This window comes from Eleutherodactylus coqui, chromosome 1, assembly GCF_035609145.1.
Source record: "Eleutherodactylus coqui strain aEleCoq1 chromosome 1, aEleCoq1.hap1, whole genome shotgun sequence".
Lineage (NCBI taxonomy): Eukaryota > Metazoa > Chordata > Amphibia > Anura > Eleutherodactylidae > Eleutherodactylus > Eleutherodactylus coqui.
The window spans coordinates 106,916,986-106,937,522 of record NC_089837.1 but is presented as its reverse complement, the minus strand read 5'-3'; the positions used below and the strand labels follow the sequence as shown (position 1 = coordinate 106,937,522).

At 41.6% G+C, this 20,537-nt stretch overlaps 1 protein-coding gene across 2 annotated transcripts in view; it reads right to left on the bottom strand.

Moving 5' to 3' along the window:
- Window positions 1-1,410: 1,410 nt before the first annotated feature.
- The window catches only part of EPHA4 (EPH receptor A4), a 72,648-nt gene continuing 53,521 nt past the window's right edge, over window positions 1,411-20,537 (bottom strand). Inside the window, exons 9-18 of one of the 2 annotated variants that reach the window (XM_066598935.1) lie at window positions 17,901-17,959; window positions 17,643-17,756; window positions 16,619-16,804; window positions 15,162-15,223; window positions 13,468-13,677; window positions 10,945-11,094; window positions 9,743-9,936; window positions 5,381-5,536; window positions 4,557-5,258; window positions 1,411-3,272 (exon numbers count right to left, since the gene is read on the bottom strand). In XM_066598935.1, coding sequence (XP_066455032.1) covers window positions 5,144-5,258; window positions 5,381-5,536; window positions 9,743-9,936; window positions 10,945-11,094; window positions 13,468-13,677; window positions 15,162-15,223; window positions 16,619-16,804; window positions 17,643-17,756; window positions 17,901-17,959 — 1,246 coding nt within the window. In that variant the 3' untranslated portion in view covers window positions 1,411-3,272; window positions 4,557-5,143. The remainder of the gene's footprint in view (window positions 3,273-4,556; window positions 5,259-5,380; window positions 5,537-9,742; window positions 9,937-10,944; window positions 11,095-13,467; window positions 13,678-15,161; window positions 15,224-16,618; window positions 16,805-17,642; window positions 17,757-17,900; window positions 17,960-20,537) is intronic. The other variant, XM_066598940.1, reaches the window with a different exon arrangement.

The following is a 20,537-nucleotide window of genomic DNA, read 5'->3' as shown; positions in this document are numbered from 1 at the left end:
CTGTAAATGGCAAGCAAGGTTTTGGCAGCCTTGGTATAGCTTACTTACATTGTTCCTGTGTAGAAGCACAGCTAGATTATCGCTGGAACGACTATCAGGTTCTTCTGCCTCTGACAGTCATCCTGTCAAAAGGGCCCTAAGTTAGGTTGGGCACACACATTGAAAGTATATAGGCCAAGCCTGCTGGTTCTGATGGGTCTGGATGATTATGTATGGAGGCCTCCTGACTCTCCTGTCATGGCAGATGTGGGGAAGATAAAGATCAAGCAGTTAGCAGTTCCAACTGCAAGTGTCTGGCAGTGGCTTTCTCCCTTCTCTACATTAAGAATACAGGTGTATTCTGCATAGCCGAGTGTACATGTGTATTGGGGGTTTCGGGCAAGATGATTGTCGAGCCAATGAGCATTTGACAGATAGCTATCTGATGTGTATAGTCACCCTTGCTCATTTATTATACAACACTATTATTTGGGGAGGAGCCCTCGCTCATTTTTTTGCCTCCAACTTTAAAGAGCTGATTCCCCTCCTAGCTGTTTTGCTGCAGGAAGCAGAGAGCTCTGTAAATTGCATAGTGGCCCGAGTTAAAACTGCAGGCCAAGTTCCATTCACTTTTAACAGGTGTGAACCTGCAGTACCAACCCCGGCCACTACACAATGTATGGAGCTACCTGCTTCCTGCAGCAAAACAGCTATAAGTTAGTTGGACAACCCTTTAATACAGTTCAGCATTACTTATCCATCTTCTTCCTCAGTGATCCAGTGCTACAATCCCACTGGTCTTCATTGAAGAATGGCTATCAGCTGACAGCTGCAGACAATCAGAGACTGCAACAGTCAGGCATCGTTATCCTGGCATCATGGCCCCAGCATCCGAATGGTGATGCCAGGAGACTGGCACATGACCACTACAGCCTCTGATTGGCTACGGAGAACTACGGGGCTGCAGCGCTTGCTCGTCGGGAATCGTACAGGTAAGTGCCATAGCTTTTTTTTATTGTTTTAGCAGATTTGTCTCCAAAAAATCCTCTTACACCCAAACAACCCCCTTAATGGTAGTCTGGAGACCAGTTCCCCAGGGTGACATGCTGTGAAGATAAAACATATAAAGGGAGATTAATGAAACTAACCAAAAAGAAACTGTCTTAGTTGCCCATAGCAACAAATTACAGCACAGCTTTCAGTTCTCACAGTGCCATTACAAAATTAAAGCTGCTCTGTAATTGGTTGCTATGGGCAACAAAAACAGTTTTTCTTTTAGTTCGTTTCATAAATCTGTCTGGTAATGTCCCTTTAAACATCTCTTAAAATAGTAAAAAAAATACATGTTTTCTTTGTATGTTGTACATTGTTTAGCCATTTCAACTAAACGAAACAGCATTACTTATGACGAAAAGACACAGTGTGCACTCGTGTATTCAGTAACTACTTTATTTTTTGTTTTTCTTTTGTCCAGAATGCAAACATTTGCATTAACTTTGCTATTTTACAATTTTACAAACTAGGTATAAAAAGACCATAAATAAAGAAGATAAGTTATGCGTACCTAAGTTCCGGGGAAGAGGAACCAGTTACTCTCCCCTTTGCCAAAACAAAGGCAAAAAAAAATAAAAATTACAAATGAAACAAAATTGGAAAACATAGCATGTCTAAACAATGTGTGAAACAAGAAAAAATATGCTCTGTTAGAATATTTTTTTTATTTTTTTTCCATTTTTTAGTAGAAGCTAAATTAATATTCCTCATTTGCAGTGACACAAAACTTATAAATGTCCCTTTTTCTTTTTTTTTTTTTCTTTTTCTGGTTAACGTTTGGTGGGTTAGGTACAAGTGAAAATGCTGCTATTAATAAACTGGATCATTCCATAATATTTTCAATCATAACTGGGCCTGAAGCATCACAGGGCTCAATTATAAGCATGGAAGTTAATAAATCCCATTAGAATCGGGGTATTGCTTGGTAAACAACTCTTGAAATGACATTTTCTTTTTTTGGCAGTAACACAAAATACTGATTCTTCTGCACATCACTCCTCACTTGCAGCAGTGCCATAAAGCACTCCGAACCATCCTAGGAGATTCGAGGAGTTAAAGCATTGAGAGTATTTTCTGCTGAAACATCTGACTATTTCTACTTTCCTCCTACAATACTCCAAAGGGAGTTCTGCGAGTTTGCAATACATCTTAATGTTCTTGACTTAACCACAATGCTGCGTTGACAAGTGTTGCGAGGACTGTTGTATATCGGTGTTACAGAATGGAAGAAACCTGAACTAATTTTATGTTATGCTTGGTACCCTCGACTTTTCTCCTATCAAAATCCCTTATGGCTGGCAGTACTTTCTGATTAGCATCATTGCTGATAATGTTCTTAACATCATTAGTTTTAGGAGCTCAAACATGGAGGGAATGTAATAGGATCTGGTGATAAAACTCACTAAAGTTGTTCTGCAAGCCCCTGGACTGCCTGATAGTCCTAGTTTTCCATTGTGGTCAAGTCTGCACAGCACAGAGGTGAAGAAGGCAAGACAAAGACAAAGGGTAAAGCACGAAAACATAAGTTTATATATATATAAAATTGATTTTGGCCCGTTATATATATATATAAACTTAATTGGCAGCTCTGTCTGGTTGTCACTGGTACCAGTAACATGCTGAAACAGATAAATTGCATATTTTTTATGTAGAAAGTAAAGTCATATTACATTACAGAGGCTATTACAAATGAGGAGCAGGTCTTGAGCGGAGTATACCATCCTTTATTACCTTATGGGATAAACCATAAGGCAAACAATTGTCCTGCGGCCCATACCAAGCTGGGTCCCTTGTTGAGGTTAGTTTTGCTCCCTGTTGACCTGCCGTTTGTCCACAATGCTTTAATCCACAAATGATCCTCTTGTTCTTTGCTTTGCAGTGTAAAAAAATTCTCATCTGAAGTGCCTCAATTCCCTTTTACTGAAGAAAATAAAATGGATAATGCTGAGAAGCCTCAGTAATACCATTTACTAAGGCAAGTACAATATCCGGGCATGAAAACATGGCATCCTTAGTAAACATCCTCATAAGAGGCAGACCATAGCTGGGCATGGAGTGCACAGGAAGACCTGTCGGACGGTTTGGAAATTTTTCTTGCTGGAGAAAAAGCAGCCGTGCCAATAAGATGGGAAATCCATAAACTCCTTTCTAGAACGTGTAGCAACATTCGGTCTTCAGTGGAATGATGTCTTCAGACCTTGAACTTCCATGGATGAATGTAGGAAGTTGAGTGCAGTTCTCTAGAAATAAAAAATAGAAAGCAAATCTTGAGTGTTTAGAATAGTGATTTCCAAGTAGCGTGCTATGTGAAGGAGAAAGAGAGGGAGAGAAAGAGGGAAAGAGAAAGAAGGGGGGAGGGGGAAATAGAGGAAGAGGAGGAAAGAGATAGAAAGAGGGGGGAAGAGAGAGGGGAAAGAGAGAGAGAGAGATAGAGGGGGAAATAGATAGAAAGAGGAGGGGAAGAGAGAGAGAGAGAGGGGGAAAGAGAGAGGTACGGAAAGAAATAGAGAGAGGGGGAAAGGAGGGGGGGATAGAGACGGGGGAGAGTGAGAAAGAGAGAAAGGGGGAAAAGAGAGAAAGGGGGAAAAGAGAGAAAGGGGGAGAGAGAGAGGGAGAAAGGCGGGAAGAGAGAGAGGGGGAAAGAGAGAGAGGGGGGAAAGAGAAGGGGGGGAAAAGAGAGAGGGGGGAAAGAGAGAGAGGGGGAAAGAGAGAGGGAGGGAAAGAGAGAGAGAGAGGGGGAAAGAGAGAGAGGGGGAAAGAGAGAGGGGGGAAAGAGAGAGAGGGGGAAAGAGAGAGGGGGGGAGAGAGAGAGAGGGGGAAAGAGAGAGGGGGGGAGAGAGAGAGAGAGAGAGAGGGGGAAAGAGAGAGGGGGAAAGAGAGAGAGGGGGGAAAGACAGAGAGGGGGGAAAGACAGAGAGGGGGGAAAGAAAGAGGGGAAAAGAGAGAGGGATTGGGAAGATAGGGAGTTTGGGAAGAGAGAGGGCTTGGGAAGAGAGAGGGGAGAAAAGACAGAGCGGAAAAGAGATAGTGGGGGGAGAAAGAGAGGGAAAGAGAGAGTGGGGAAAAGAGAGCGAAATAAAAAAAAAAATATGCAGAGGTGCTGCAAAATAAACATTTTTTTCATGAGGTGTGCCGTAAGCCGAAAAAGGTTTGTAAACGGTCGCCTAGAATTTACACCACTCTATTCTGAAAAGATTCCTCCACTTAATTCAATTATAAATACAAATGCTATCTATGACTATAATCAAACTACTGATGTTTGAGCGTTCAATAATTTATATCACCCTCTACCAACTTTACCAACTGATTGTTCCGATAAAATAAAAGTCTTCCCCAAAGATTAAAACCATCTCTCATATTTGGGGGAAACATGATCCAGCTAGAGAAAGAAATAAGATTCTTTGACTCACTGCGCTACATGCAAACTAAATCCTTGGAGCAAGATGGTGCTTTCAGTAGTTCATGCAAAACAGCCAAGGCACAGATGGTCCAGCAACATTACACCATAGGAATTGAAAACATACCTTCATATGCTTCTCTACGTTGCTGCCATTAGGTAGTAGAAACACATTTCCATCACTAACAAGGTGATCCAGGACAACCCTGACAAATCCTCTGAGATAGTAGATGACCAATCACGGGATCCATTAAGTTGCCCATAAAACACAAGATGTCGCTTCCAGTAGACCGTAACAATGGTCTGCATCTCCAGCAAAAGATGACAATAGTACTTCCATTGGTCCACACAGACGGAAAAAAAAATATTTGCACCCATTCCAAAAAGATGTCCATGTGACACGCAAAAAAAACAATCCACGGAAATAAGTCTAGTATAACGTATGTATCAAGCAACATGAGTGTGCCCAGTCCACTTTGAATGGTTGTCTGTAGCTTCCTGATGTATGATCTACTGTAAGTGTGGCACAAATGACTAAATTTATTTGTGTTTTTAATGGGTTTCACCTCACTCCTTTGATAATTAAAGTCTCTGTCCAATGGGGTGAGGCTAATAAAAAAAAGTGCAGTTCTTCAATTAAAGTGCATGGATGAGGTAAACTAATTTTTTTTTTCAAGAGTTCGGAGGGAGAATCTGCCCTGATGCACCGTTCCTTCAGACAGGAACCATCCTGCCTTGCATCTGTTGCATCTGGTTCCTCATTCCTTGGACACTGCTCAAGATCTTGTTTTGATGCGCGGGAGAAGTGATCCCAATCCGAGTTAGGTCGCTAGACAAAGAATAAGAACTATTATTTCAATATTATTCATCTTCGCGATGTTAAAAATGCAAGAAATAAAATATATAACCCAACAGACATCGTAGGTCCTCAAAAATCCTTTGACTACTTACTCTTGGTTGACATGGACAACTGACTCCAGGTTGTTGTACCCCGCTGCTGTAAAGTTGTCTTTATATCTTTCCATTTTAATAGCCTGCAGCCAATCCACCACAGAGACCACCTGGGACCATTCGGGCGAGCTGGGGTCCAGAAGAGCTGTGTTTGTTCTGCCAGTCAAAATAGAAGAGCGTTAGTCAAGTACAGGAAACATGTTCCATGCATAATATGTAGCTGTTATTAACAAGCGGATCATCCGATTAATATAGAAACAATGTCGCCGTATGTCCATCACTGTGACGGACAACCTACAACATGTGTTGATAGCAAAGTCTTCTACCATTCTCAGTCCGCATTTTTTAGGCTCAGTTTTCTTTCAGTTTATTTATTCTGTATCCATTATACACATAGATCATATTTTCTTATTATCCAAATATACATTGAAGAGACATGTCAACTCATCCAGTTTTGCAGGAAGTCATCGTATTTTCACATAGTCACCCTGTGATCATTTTCACCCTCCTGTTGGGTAGAAAGGCCAAAAATATGGCAGATGTGCAGTAAAAATCAAGTTCATCCATTATCAAGTATATGAATCCCGTAACTAGTGCCCTGTATACTTATCCTCCTCACTCCTGGCACCACTGCACTGGGTCCTGAAACCATCTAGTATCCATAGCAGGGAGAGGTACAGACAACATACGGATTCTGGACGGCCTCAGGACCAGGTGTAGTGGTACCTGGAGCTAAATAAGAACATGGGGCGAGGGTGGTAATTATATGGTCTGGTCTTGGGGGATTGAATATTATTTTCAAGCCTAGCCTGGCATCTGAGTAAAGTTAGGGAATTTGGTGTGGGGTCTGAAATTATATAGGGGTTTGACTATATTTACGTAATCTGAAAATATTTAGGAGGTCTCTCTGGGGTCTGATATAAGTATTGGGAGTCTGGGGTCTGAATTTATTTAAGGAGTCTGAATGTATTTGGTGGGTCTGAAATTAATTTAAGGGTCTGATCTGTGGTCTCATTAATATAGGAGGTCTGAATATATTTACTTCCACCCTTTTATACAAGCCACCCACATTGTTTCATAACCAGCTGCCCAAGTGTCACCCTGAGAAGGGCTTCCCAGGTTGACATCTCTGACTAAATAGGAAAATTGAGCAATCTGAGCGATGTTGAACGAAGCCTGGTTATCAGTCCTAGATTAGTTGTGGCCAGGATTTCAAAAACTGGTAACCTTGTTGGGTTTTCTTGTGTAATAGTGTGGAGAGTATACTGAAAATGATGTGGAAAAACATCCAGCGAATGGGGATCCTGTGGATGCAAACAACTCAACGAAAGGGGTCAGAGGAGGATGTCAAGAATTGTTCTGATGAACAGGCAGTGCGTACTACAGCGGGATACAATGTTGGTGCCACAACTAATGTGTTCAAATGCACACTTTTTTGCTCCTTAGCAAGTATGGGCTATAACAGCAGACAACCAGTTAGAGTGTCATTGCCGTGTAAGAGAAACAGGATGGCCGGACTCCGGTGGGCAAAAGAGCGCAAAAATTGAAGCAATGAAAAAATATCTCCTGGTCAGATGAATGCAGATTTCTGTTGCGCCATGTTGATGGGAGGGTCAGAATTAGGCACAAGTAGCATGAATCAATGAACCATTCACACCAGGTATCAACATTTCAGGCTGATGGAGGTAGAATAATGGTGGGGGGAATGTATACAATCAAGCAAATTTCAGCTTGCAGCCAGATACAATGCTGGTGCTCCAACTACCCTGTCCAAATGCATAACTTGTTGTTCCTTAGCATGGGTGGGCTATAAGAGTAGACGACCAGTTCCAGTGCCATTGCTGTCTAAGAGAAACAGAATGGCGAAACTACAGTGGGCAAAAGAGCACAAAAATTAGAGCAGTGGAAAAACATCTCCTGGTCAGATAAATTTCTGTTGCACAATGCTGATGTAAGAGTTGGAATTTGGCACAAGCAGCATGAATTGATGAACCCTTCCTATCAGGTATCAACAGTTCAGGCTGGGGAAGGTAGAGCAATGGTGTGGGGAATGTTTTCTTGACACACCCTACAGCTTCTGATACCTGTGCATGGATGCCATGTTATGAACTGCTGTGCTTCTAAAAGTCAAAAGGAGGTCCTACGCACTATTGGATGGGTGTCTAATAAAGAGGCCATTCATTATGGAGTCAGATTGCATCTAAATTCATAGGAAGCCATTTACCTGATCAGTGGTTTTTGGACAGATACATTTAGCATAATTTTTTTTACAGGTGAGTGTGTTATATAATATATGAAGGAAGAGGGGATGGTTGGTATATGGTCACATGTTCAATACCGCTGTCAGATTGTGTGTGACTGGGGCTTTCTGCAAATTCCCACTATGCATTTTATATCTACGAGTTATGTTCTAATCAGCCTTCCTGTACTTACACTGCTTTTATTGAACTCATTCGCAGTGAAACAGCCCAATCAACTAGATCTTCAACAAGTTCTCCAAGAGCAGACAAAGCCTAGCTTGCAGGGGAGATAATCCGCTCTTTAATCAAAATGTTCCTGAACAGGCCATATGATGGAATTGGCTAGAATAAGGGGGTCTTTGATGTTGGGTTTGAGGAATGTAATTCTCCTCAGTTCCCTCTGTGCTGAACCTTTGGGGTAATTGCTTTAGCAGATTCACTGCCGTGATTAGTAACATATCCTGTAGTTGATGCACAAAAAGGCCGCGCAACTGCTGTGTGTTTTTGACATATCGAGAAATAGAATAGAGTTAGTACTACTGTAGGTATAGGAAAAAAAGCAGACCTCATCATATTCTGAAAAATGACAAGTCGCATATGCAAATATCTCTACATTCTCAGCAGCAACATATCACTAGCATATTATAAGGGAACCTTCATCATTGGTGAGCATGGAGCTGCCTGCTGCCTGATTAGTGGATCAGGTTTCGGAAATGCTTTTTCCAAAAACACTTTTTATTCCATCCACTTAACCCCATTGTGTAGTCAATCTGTATGGAGCTAAATCCAATTTAAAAAAGCGACATATTATAACCAATAGCTGCAATATTTTTTTTATTTGAGATTCTTCTTTACAGCCCAAGGGAGTCAGTCGGGTTTCTTAAGTATCTGATCAATACCCATAAACACAGATACTTAAATGGCTAATCAATGCAGTTACAGATGTAAACTGATCGGAGGGTCAGGAAAAGGGGGAAGGGATGGGTTTCATTCTGTTATGCTAAATTGGAATTGTAATAAATTGACCCCCCACATTATTGTATAATACTCTGAGGACCCCCCACATTATTGTATAATACTCTGAGGACCCCCCACATTATTGTATAATACTAGGAGTATTTCTTATGGTTTTACGGAGGGTTATATTATTTCAATGCATTTAAGGAAGAGGACGTTCGAGGTTGCGATGAAGTCGAGTGGTCTAGCGGCCATGTTAGTGAAGAAGGTAGCAGTGGAGAGAGAGAGAAAACCCTGGTACACAACTGCAGGTCTCCTCAGTTCCTAAAGAGCAGATATCTCTGAGTTGGACTTGGTCCAGGAAGGTGAAGCTTCAAGACAGGAATGGAAAGGCAAAGTAACTGCTTCTTCCATGCTTCCACGAGCACATGGATTATTAACCCTTTCCAATCCAATTTGTATCCTGGTTTTCCTAGGGGGCTTACTTTTTTCTGCCATTATACAACAGCGCTATATGCTGGCTAAAGCCAGTATTGCATGAGGTGACACGTTGGATAGGCTCCGACTGCAGAGGGGCTGCAATATACAGTAAGAGAACCCCGACAGACGTCTTCCAACATCGAAGCTGTACAGCCTTAAATCATAATGTCTTCAGAGGTCAGACAGTGGATTGGAAAGGGTTAAACTCTCCTGTCGGGTGGACTGAACCACTTGCCAAATCCATCTCTGGACCTGAGCCCCACCATAACATGTGAATCAATTAAACACTGTATAGGGGTCATCAAACATGATGGGTCATATTTACTTAGACTGGCTTTTCATACGCAGGTCTAAGTATAGTTTGCACCGGAGTGTGACAAATGTATTAAGAGGTTCAAGCCTCGAATTATATTTGTCAGATCTGGCTGCACCTCCATGCACCACACTGAAATCTATGCTAGCTAGCAGGAAGTTTAGTTTTCTTCTATAATTTATATCCGTTTCTTACATAAATTATAGGAACTTTGATGAGCACCTCCTAATGCTAGGCTCCACCTACTTTTTTTTAAGGTAGGGACAAGTGTAACAGGTCAAAAAGCTGCAATTTTGGTGACAAAAAATTCCAATTGTAGGATCTTTTAACAGTACAATTTCAGAATTAGTGGATGATGCTCTGCACACCAACCTCGAGCCTTCCAGTCCAGTCCTTTTTAAGCTGTTTGGGTTTCGGATGAGTTTGTCAAGCATGCTAACAATCTGTCCAAACTTGGGCCGGTCACTGCGTTCCTTCTGCCAACAGTCCAGCATGAGTTGATGGAGGGCAATAGGGCAGTCCATGGGCGGTGGGAGACGATAGCCTTCTTCTATGGCTTTGATGACCTTCGACAAGAAATTGATAAAGATATAATACATTAAAAAACTAAGTATGATCTTGGATATAATACAGTAGATCTAGTAAGATGACAACAAGTTGTGTGATCACAAAAAAAAGGCATCTCAAGTCCTCGTGGCAATAAAATAGAACATACTAGTTACTATATCTAGCAATAAAGCTAAAATTATCTGGAACAACACTTTCAATCTTATGTTTCAGGATGTGCCGACCAGATGACCCCCTCATTATAGATCCTCGGCTAGCTCCCTTGCTCGTAGACATGAGCGCATCATATTTCAGATGCACCTGGGTAGTGTCTACCAAGAAGACTACATCTTGGGACGAGTGAATAAGATATCAATAAGTTAGATGTTTCTTTCATGAATAGAGGGAAATCATACAACAATGCAGTTTCCAGATAAATGCTATGAGACCGCGTGTTACATGCTATACTCAGGGAAACCAACAGCAGGAAAACAACACTATCTTCTTCCTTCTTATTGTATATATGAAAACACAATGTGGGCCATTTCCCCCGTCACTATTCTTAGGTTTCAGTGGGTCATCTAGAGACAGCTGTCCGAATCTGATTCCTTAAGAGGCTATGCAGATGGTACACTTAAAAAAGATATGCATAATTTAAGAAAGGCCATTTAAAGAATTATTTTTTTTAATGTCCCCTAGAGACAGACATTTAATTGGCTTGAGGTAATTACACTAAGCTCCTTGTGCTTTACAAGGCCGGTTGTCCCAGTGGTGAGTTGGTTAATGACACATAGACCATTGTCTTATATTACTTATACCGTCTACAGCTGGGAATTTATGTGCCGGTCATATCATTAGATAATTGGGAATCCTGCCGTGACATCACCAGTAGAAAGTCTAATTAAAAATGAAAGCTCCGACCAATTCCTCACTCCGGTATCACAGCTTCATCGCTTTCGAAAAAAGGACCAATAACTCAATATATTAAAAGCTGAACATTTTCAACCATTACAATAAATGCTTCTTACATCTTGATTGGACATATCCCAGTAAGGTCTCTCTCCGTAGGACATGACCTCCCACATCACGATTCCATAGCTCCAGACATCACTAGAAGATGTAAATTTCCTATATGCAATGGCCTCCGGTGCAGTCCATCGAATTGGGATCTTACCGCCCTGCAATACACACAAAATAGAAAATGTAATCCACAATTAGATCATTTATATTAATTGCCCAACATGAATTGGCCAACCAGCTAATATCACATGTTTTTACATTATTACACTGTGAAGTCAGCTTGCATCTTCTCAGAAAGGGGTGCGTGTGCCCTCCCATTCAGCTCTATGGGATTACATGAGCACAAGAGTTGATCTTGCCGTGCATGTGCTGACTTCACTGGGAGACACCGCAAGAACAGGGAACTGGGCAAGTATGAAAAGAGGCTCCCCAGAGTCCACATTACCTAAACTATAAGCACCATAATTTAGTTTATGGTGCTTAGAGTTGGTGACAGGTTTCCTTTAATGGGGTTTTCTCACCAAAAACATTTACCATCTATCCATAGAATAGGTGATAAATGATTGATCACTGGGCGGTCTAATCATTGGGACACCAAGGATAACGACACAGGTGCACCCAAGTTCTACCAGTGAATGGTACAACAGTGCATTGACTACCTGAGCCTCGTTGGGTGCAGAGTGTAAAGGCAGCAGAAATGTACTCGTATATAGAAGGGAACCTGTCACGCCCCACGGTACCAGAAACAAAGTTATGGTGTTGTTAGGGGATTTGACAGGGATTCGATTGGTGTACTTTTTATATTCATCTGTTCCTGCGATCCAACAGTGTCCCCCTCTGAAGTCGGCGTGCGGTATGAAAATTGGACTCTTTTCAGAGTCCCATATGTGCATACCCCCATAGACTTGTATAAAAGAGTGCATACGGGACTTTGAAAAGAGTCCGATTTTTGTGCCGCGTGCAAACTTCAGGGAACAGTGCTGGATAATGGGAGTGGGAAAGTAGAAGAAATACTTCACTCAACTCCCCGTCACATTCCTTAACAGACTCATAACTAAGTTTATGATGTTGTATGGACGTGGCAGGTTCCCTTTAAAGGGTATGCAAAGTTGGATTCTCCTTTGGATCTGGTTTCTGTAGCTCTATAAACTATCACTTTCTTCAGAAGTGTTTACTTATAGGTTGCCCTGGATGGACCTGTAGGCATTCCAGCGCTATAAGTCGGGTTCGCTCAGTAGGAACGACCGGCAATGGCTTTTTTTTGATAATCAGTTCTCCGGACCGGATTGCTGACCAATAGTAAGACAGCACTTAGTGCGGATGCACACAGGAAGGAAGTACAGACTGGGAATTTGTGAAAAATGTATTTTAAAGCTACATGTCAGCAGGAATGTAGGGGCTTTTTTAGAAAATAGCAATGTGGGTAAACCTCAGAAATGGAGGACAGGACAAGAAGGTAAGGAGTGCTGTCATTTGTACCCATAAACAGCTGTGCATTAACATATCTAGAATTTAAGGAAATTTCTGAAAATTCACTTCACAAATGCAATACCCCTTTAAGTAGGTAATCTCACATGGGGAATTAAAAAAGCACAACTAGAGAAAATTGCATACATTTTGCCACGGTACATTCGACCAGGTTCTTTGTACTACATTTCCTTATTGGAAAGTCTACACCAGCTGTAAATCTCCTATCTAATGTCCCTCCTGTTGATGTTCCCAGGCCGTTATCACATTTTCCCATCCTTTCAGAATGAACTAATGAAGATAGAAATGTCTTGTAATGTATTTCTCACCTCAACCCATACTGTCAGCATTGGCCTTAATCAATAGCTCATCTTGTCTTGTCTTACAGCAAGGTGACTGCAAGTGACGGATATGGCCTGTGGTCATCAAGCTGTCAGCATGCCATTCATTAAATGAATATATTATATAATGCAAGCCAGATAGTACCGGGCTGTGATTTATGTAACGCAACCGGCAGTGAAGGTGTTACACATCATCTGCAACAAGATCCGTGCTGGTATGCCTTCAATTAATGGGAAAGCCAACGAGGGCTTGGCTTCCGTAGCAGGCCCCGGTGCTTGGTTAAGTTTCTAAAGAAACTTCTTGATTTTTATCTCTCCTCGATTCACTTGGCTGAGATCCTGCCACTGATACATCTAATTGTTGTGGTAATGCACAAAGTGTGTTCCCTTCTCCCCGTAGCCCCCTCCTTCTTCCAAGGACTTTTTTTTGTTAAGCTCCAAGCTGTTTATGTAAACTCTGTAGACCCGAGAATGCGCAGAGCAGAAACAAGGCATTGCACATTGTGATATGTGAGGTTAGATGCCTTGCCAGTAATTATACAGAGATCTGTTTGCTCCTGCTTTAGTGGCAAGCGAAAGTAATTCATTTGACTCCGCTTCTTCTGCTTCTGCCCACAGCCACCAACTGTGACCATATGCTACGTTCTTGCCAGATTGTACAGTGCAATACAATAAAGGTCTAATCTGCTTCTGAGTTATATATCGCTCTAACTTCCTACTTACTCTGGTTGTATACGCCGCCTCCGGATCATCCTCCAAGACACGGGACATACCAAAGTCAGAGACTTTACAGACTAGGTTGCTATTGACAAGGATGTTGCGAGCAGCCAAGTCTCTGTGCACATAACTCATATCGGAGAGATACTTCATGCCGGATCCAATACCACGGAGCATTCCTACTAGCTGGATCACAGTGAAGCGGCCATCATTCTTCTGAAAGAAAGCAACCGTCATTATTTCTGTGATACCGTCAGTAGAGCCTAAAAACTTAGCAGTATGACCATTGAATGTTGCTTTATACCACTTATCATTGTTAGGGTGCATTGACACATTCGTGGTTGAGGTGTGGTTAAAAACACAGGAAAACCACATTGGACAAATGCGTGCATTTCTGCTGTGCTTTAAACAAGTCCACATTTGCGCAGATCTGGCATAAAATCTGGAAAATGCCGAAGGGCATAAAGTAAGTTGGATGGAACCATATGATAGTCAATGTGATATGTTTGGCACAGTTTGGTTCTGTCATTGGACAAATCCATTCAGACGGGGATTCTGTTTTCCTGATCCCATAATGGAGCAAGAAAATGGAAACCTGAACTGAAGCTCCAATGAAGATGTGAATGTAACCTAAAATGTAAAATAAAAGATGTGTTCATACATGGCGGATTTTGGTATGGATCCAAGTGAGGGTGATCAATAAGTGGAACAGGTTGCCACAGGAGGTGGTGAGTTCTCCTTCTATGTAAGTATTCAAACAGAGGCTGGACAAATATCTGTCTGGGATGATTTAGTTAACCTGCATTGAGCAGGAGTTGGACCAGATGACCATGGAAGTCCCTTCCAAATCTTCCATTCTAGGATTCAAAATCCACAGCAGACTTTGCACTGCAGATTTTGACACACACTTGCAGCACATTGAACCTCCTCAAAAGGAGTGAAGTCTGCTGTAGATCCGCATCAAAATGCACATCACTGGTACAGATTTTGGTGCCGATTTTGATGTGGATAGTCTGCACCAATTCCGCTATGTGCGAATAAATCCTAAATGTGTTTGGCCTCTTGAAGTGGTTATATTCACACCTCAACCACAAATGTGTGAACGAACCCTACGAAAACCAAACCATGCATCTACTTGGAAAGACATTTACCTCATTCATTCTAATTAATAGTACCATTGGTGCCAGATAGAAAAATAGACGCAGCAGGGAAAGGGGACACGGTCATTGCCATTTTCGTGTGCAAGACTGGAGCACTTCATGATGACTTCCTCATAATTAATGGGTTAAAACTTCACAGACTGCAAACTTTTTGAAGTGCAGACTTTAATGGAAGTTTAATCACATGCTTGTGGCTTTCCTGTCATTAATTCAGCGCTGACCTGGAACCAGTCCTTTGCCTCGCTCAAGGTGTTTTAGTCTAGGTTAGCTCGAGCCAAGATTTGGCAAGAAGTAACACGTAAAAAAAAAACAGGATCATAAAAAATAATTACTTTTACCAGAACGTGTCATAAAAATTGTCTGGTTTGTGTAACACTAAACGTATATAAATGAAGTATGTGGTCTTTATTCACAGATACGACCAAATCCTAAATACTGCTACCCATAGTAGGTAGCGCCAAAGCCGGCAGCTGGTATGAGCCAGTACCACCCATGCCAACCAATCTTCTGTAAAGCATTTCCTAAGCTTCTCCAACTTACCCGAAGGAAAGCATCCAAGGAGCCATTCTCCATGTATTCTGTGATGATCATGACTGGCTTGCCTAAAGCAAAAAAAATGCAACCTAATTAATCCCCATGTAAATAATTTAAAAGGAACGTCCTACATACAAGTTCATTAAGAAGCGTTGCGTGAATTATTGTATTTTAAACTATTTTCTTCCTTCAGTACTTTACTAGAACTATTATTTCATTGCATTTCTGACCTAGTCTATGAAACATGAATCTAGTGACAGGTTCATAGTGGGTGTCTGTTTCTTCGCATAATTACCATCTAAATGTGTATGGAAATGTAAGCACTTTTCTGTCTTAGAACTATTTTTCACGCAGCACACTTATTTTTTCCTCCTCTCTTGCAGCTATTAGAGCAGCGGCATATTTTAATGCTGTGCATGTGAGGGCTTTATTCAGATTTTATGGTTTCATAAGTCACAGAGATGATAATAAGACACTGCTGGAATCTAAATCAGGAGCTCGGAACGCAGAGAAAAAGCTAAGACCAGCATCTCACAACATTCACACCTTACAATGAGTAATACTAAAATTAGCCGCTGAGTCTGTTATTTGTGCACCTACCTGCAACACAGCCAAAGCTCTGGCATAAAGGATAAGGCAAGGTAAAAAAATAACAGATGGGGATCATAAAAAGTCCATATAAACCATTAGCTGCTAGGAAAAATTGGGTAGTTCTTTCCGCATTAAACAGTTATCGGGCTGGAAATTAAGAAGACATTCAATGCCAAGCAATTCCAAAGGATTTTGCCGCAGCAGATGACTGTAATGAGATTTAATGAAAGCTGCTTTCCCTGAGATGTGCCATGCATTGTCACTAGTGGTCTCTCTGTTACAGCAAGTGGTGCCAATGAAGGTTAAGCTACTGACTATGTTTTCCTTCCTTTATCCAAAAATGAGAAGAGTCGCAGCCATCTGCTTTCTGCCCCTACTTTAACAAGTCACAGAGAACTCTGCAATGTCCTACATGTGCCTTTCTCAAAAAACTCTTGCTAGGGAAAGGGTATCCAGGTTTATCTGACATCAAGATGGATGACTTGGCCCCTCTACTTTACGTAATACAGTAGCTGTGCCATCTGTCATTTCATACCAAGATTTTACATTCATGGTGCGATGATCTATGATGCTTCTGAATATGCATACAAAATACAAGGAGGCTTTATAGGATGCATATCTATAAATACTGCAGAATAGTACTGCATGCCAATTTGAAGGAATATATTACCTCGGCTGTATGACTTGCGGGAAAAACCTGGTACAGATCAGGTGACCTGTCTGCAATGATTGCTGTCTGCTCTATAAGGCTTGGAGCTAACTTGAGAAGACAGGTAGATTCATTCTTAGCAGTCGATTTTGTATTCGCACATCAGGTACTACACAGACTTTTCTCATTTTATATATGTCATTGAGGTTAATATAACACTCACATTTGGTGACGACACCTTCCAGATGAATGATGTTTGGATGATCAAACTGGCCCATTATACTGGCCTCGCTGAGAAAGTCTCGTCTTTGTTTATCGGTATATCCAGCTTTCAAAGTCTTGATGGCCACATAAATTTCTCTTTTTCCGGGAACCTTAAGACGACCACTACATACTTCTCCAAACTCACCTGTAGGCAAGAAAGAGGGTTAACATTTAACAAATCAGGAACAAAAGTTTAGAGTTTTGCATTGGTGCTGCTTAAGACTTGAGAGGGTGGGTTTGGGGAGTAGTGGGAATCACTAACCGAAAACTGGAAGTTGGGCAAAGCAGTAAGAAAAGTCATGCTAAGAGAATGGATATGGAGCATCTCCAGAAGAGTGCATGTTCACAGAATTGCCATTGCCCTACGGCCAAGTGTTTGAAGATGTTGCCCCACTACTGAAACATTTTCGGTAACCTGCTGCTCCCTTGTGCTTGCCTGGCCTCTGCAATTTGTTGTCAAGGACTACAGTCAGACCTGGTTGTCACAAGAAAAAGGAAGCAGTACTGGGAGATAAACCCTGTTAATGACCAATAAGTCACACTACTCCGGTGAACCGGATAACTATGCTTATGGCATCTGGACTTTTACTGCCCAGCAAGTGGGATGGTGTTATGGAACTGTGCATGGAAATCAGAACATGACTATTTTGTTGTTGAACTTCAGCCCGACAACAGGCATGTGTTACAGTTATTTCAAGTTATTCATTTAATAAACGTTCTGCTGTATCACCTATGGAGTTCGGGGGATGTCAAGAGTTTTTCTGGGCAGCGGCAGGCTGCTGCAACCCCACGGGCTTATTTCAAAATGAGGTCTATGGACTATCCAGTTTGGCTGGGACCTGGCCACGAAGCTCTGCTGGCTTCACTTCCCACCTATGTGGATCATGAAGCAATGGCGACCGGCCAAATATGGGCACCTGTGTCAGCCTGAACCCGGTGTCAGTCTACAGTTTTTTCGATAAGAGTTTGACATGTGTACTCACCAACGCCAATTACTTTCTCAATCTTGATACAAGAAGCATCAATCTCTTTTGCAAATTCCCGTACTGCTTGGTTAGGGTCTTCATATGTAAATGGATCGACATAAGTCTTCACGCCTGGAAGGGATTTTAGAAGGTGAGTTCCATACTCCAAATCAGAACAAGAATTTTAATAAAACATGAGAATATTCTTGAAATAGTTGTGATGTACATCACATGTAATACATAATGCTGAGATCTGCCCCATTTAACAACCATTACCTTGATTTAAATGCTTCTCCTCATCGGCTTCTTGTTTAGCTTTACTATACTTGCTCCGCCTGAAGGAATAAAGCAGAAAGTCATCAGGACATATGCAAATCACTGTTAGCAAATCTATTAATACACTGAGGGGAATTTAGCTTTCACTTAAAATACATGTATTGGATTGACAATCATTTTTGCAATAGGACTTAATTAAAAGTTTTGCACCCTTTGTCTTCTGCAGCTTCTTCATTACATATATGGACAATGCAGTCTCAATAAGAGATCTGTCAGTGATTAATTAGTTTCATCCCATATCTATTCTTTCCTGTACTTTTCAACAGCTAATTTATGACCACAACACAGATAAACTTTATTCTGTCCATAGATTAGCTAGTAAGAAGGTGCAGGAGAGGAGAGAGCAGAGGGAAACTAAGCTGTCAGTCCAGCTCATAGATCTCCGAATTAGACTACATTGTCTATATACAAGGATATGTAGAAGATGCAGGAGACAAGATTTTTAATTCAACTTTATTGCAAAATTGATTGTCAGCCCAAAATACACACATTTAAGTAAAAAAAATCCCCCCCAATAGGTATACATAGCCTTTAAGGACAATTTACACCGACAGATGATCAGCCAAAGAAATGTTTGTAAGGAAGTTCATTCCCAATCATTACCCCATATAAACATCCCGGAGATCACCAGACAAGGAAGCAAATATTTATTTTGTCGACAGCACCTTCCATTGTGCAAACAGGAGATGTGTTTCCAACAAAAGCATAACAGTATGGGATGAACGATCACACTGATGACAGCTCGCCATCCATAAAGTTTGCTTATTAACAATAATTGCAGCATGTATATGAAAGTTGAATGAGCTTTAAATGACATGCTACAGTCTTTGTAAAAAAAAATTGCGCCCCTAGAAGGAGACGTTGTTTTGTTGCAAAACGCAGCATGCAGTTACAGCTCAGGCAGCTGTGCAAATGATTAGAGTTGTAGTGTGATTATGTGAACGGTCTTGCCATCTGAGGCCCTAAAAGTGGTTCCACCCTTGGCCTATAAAAAGGCTCTCGGAGACCCCTTGTGTGTAGTGACCTCTTCTTCTGCTTGAGTAGAGCTTGTTGACCACTAGACGCCTCTATAATACAATCAAAGGGATTTTGCCCAGTTAACAAAGCTTGAGAGGGGCGCTTTTTGAGGTGTTTGGCTGAAGGAGATTTGGTCTCACGGCACCCATTACATGTACTGCCTTTGACAGCCACAGTCACCTCCGTTTGCAGTGCTGTAATGAACCACAAAATTGGACTGCTACAGAGTGGAAACAAGTTGTCCTCAGTGACGAATCCAGGTTTGATTTGGGCACCGACGATGACCATGTTTGTGTCTAGAGACCTAGGGGTGAGCACCTCAAGCGGCACACTGCCCCCACTGCTGGTGTGATGGTCTGGGGGGAAAATCGTATACAACAGTTGGTTACCCCTACTAGCGGTATGAGGGACATTGACCACTCAGCAATATGTTCAGGACATCCTGCAGCCACATGTGTTCCTCCCACGGTGGCTTCCTAGAGGTATTTTCCAGCAGGATAATGCTCAGCCACACACAACAAAGGTGTTACAGGAATGTCCCCACAACATTGTCACACTTCTGTGGCCTGCCTGATCATGAGAATTATTGTCAAAAGAATATGCATGGGTCTCTCTGGGATGCCAGCTTAGACAGCCTACGAGTTTGCACGATTTCCTGGCTCAGTTACAGCAAATGTGGACCAATATGCCTCAGGTTACCATATAGAACCTGTATGCCTCCATGGCCTCCTGTATCACATCTTGCATCCAAGCTAGAGGCAACCCAACACGGTACTAAAGCCTCCATGTCCACCCATATCACATCTTGTAACCAAGCTAGAGGCGGTAAAACTACTTCTAGGTGCTTGATTTTTTTGAACAATGTGTGTATATTGTCCATTGGTGCTTGTTAGGAGTATATTATCTGCCTATGTAAATGGGCACTAAGCAGAAGAAAATGTTAATGGGATTATCCAGTTTTAAACTACTTATCCTATCTTACAAATAGGCTATCCATAGTAAATTGACAAGGGTCTGCCACCAAGGACCCCTGCACATCAGCTCTTTGTTGGGCCAGTGCACTCATGCACTAAGCTGACGTCTGCAGGAAGTAGACAACTCAGTTACTTCATTTGCAATACCAAGTCTGGTCACTGCAGTGGAAACATGGTTGTCTGAAATTAGCTCAATGCATGAGCACACCAGCTGATTGTCAGGGTTCCTTGACAGCAGACCACAGTTGATCTACTATTGATGGCCTCCCCTGCACATAGGCCATCAATAGTTTACAACTGGACAACCCCTTTAATGAAAGATATACATGGTTTAAGCACATTAAGTATTTATGTGATACCATTAGATCTGAAAACATTTAGACATACATCTAAATTAGCTAGAACTAGCATTATATGAAGAGACAAGGGCAATTAGGACAATCAGTGGTTATATTGTATCTATGGGGGCTTTGTTTAAAAAAAACACCTGATTGCTGGTAAAACACTAATTGAAGGTTTTGAGGATTTAATGACAGCTTTGCCATAAAACCATTTCCCTACACACATCTTGGCACAAAGGCAATGA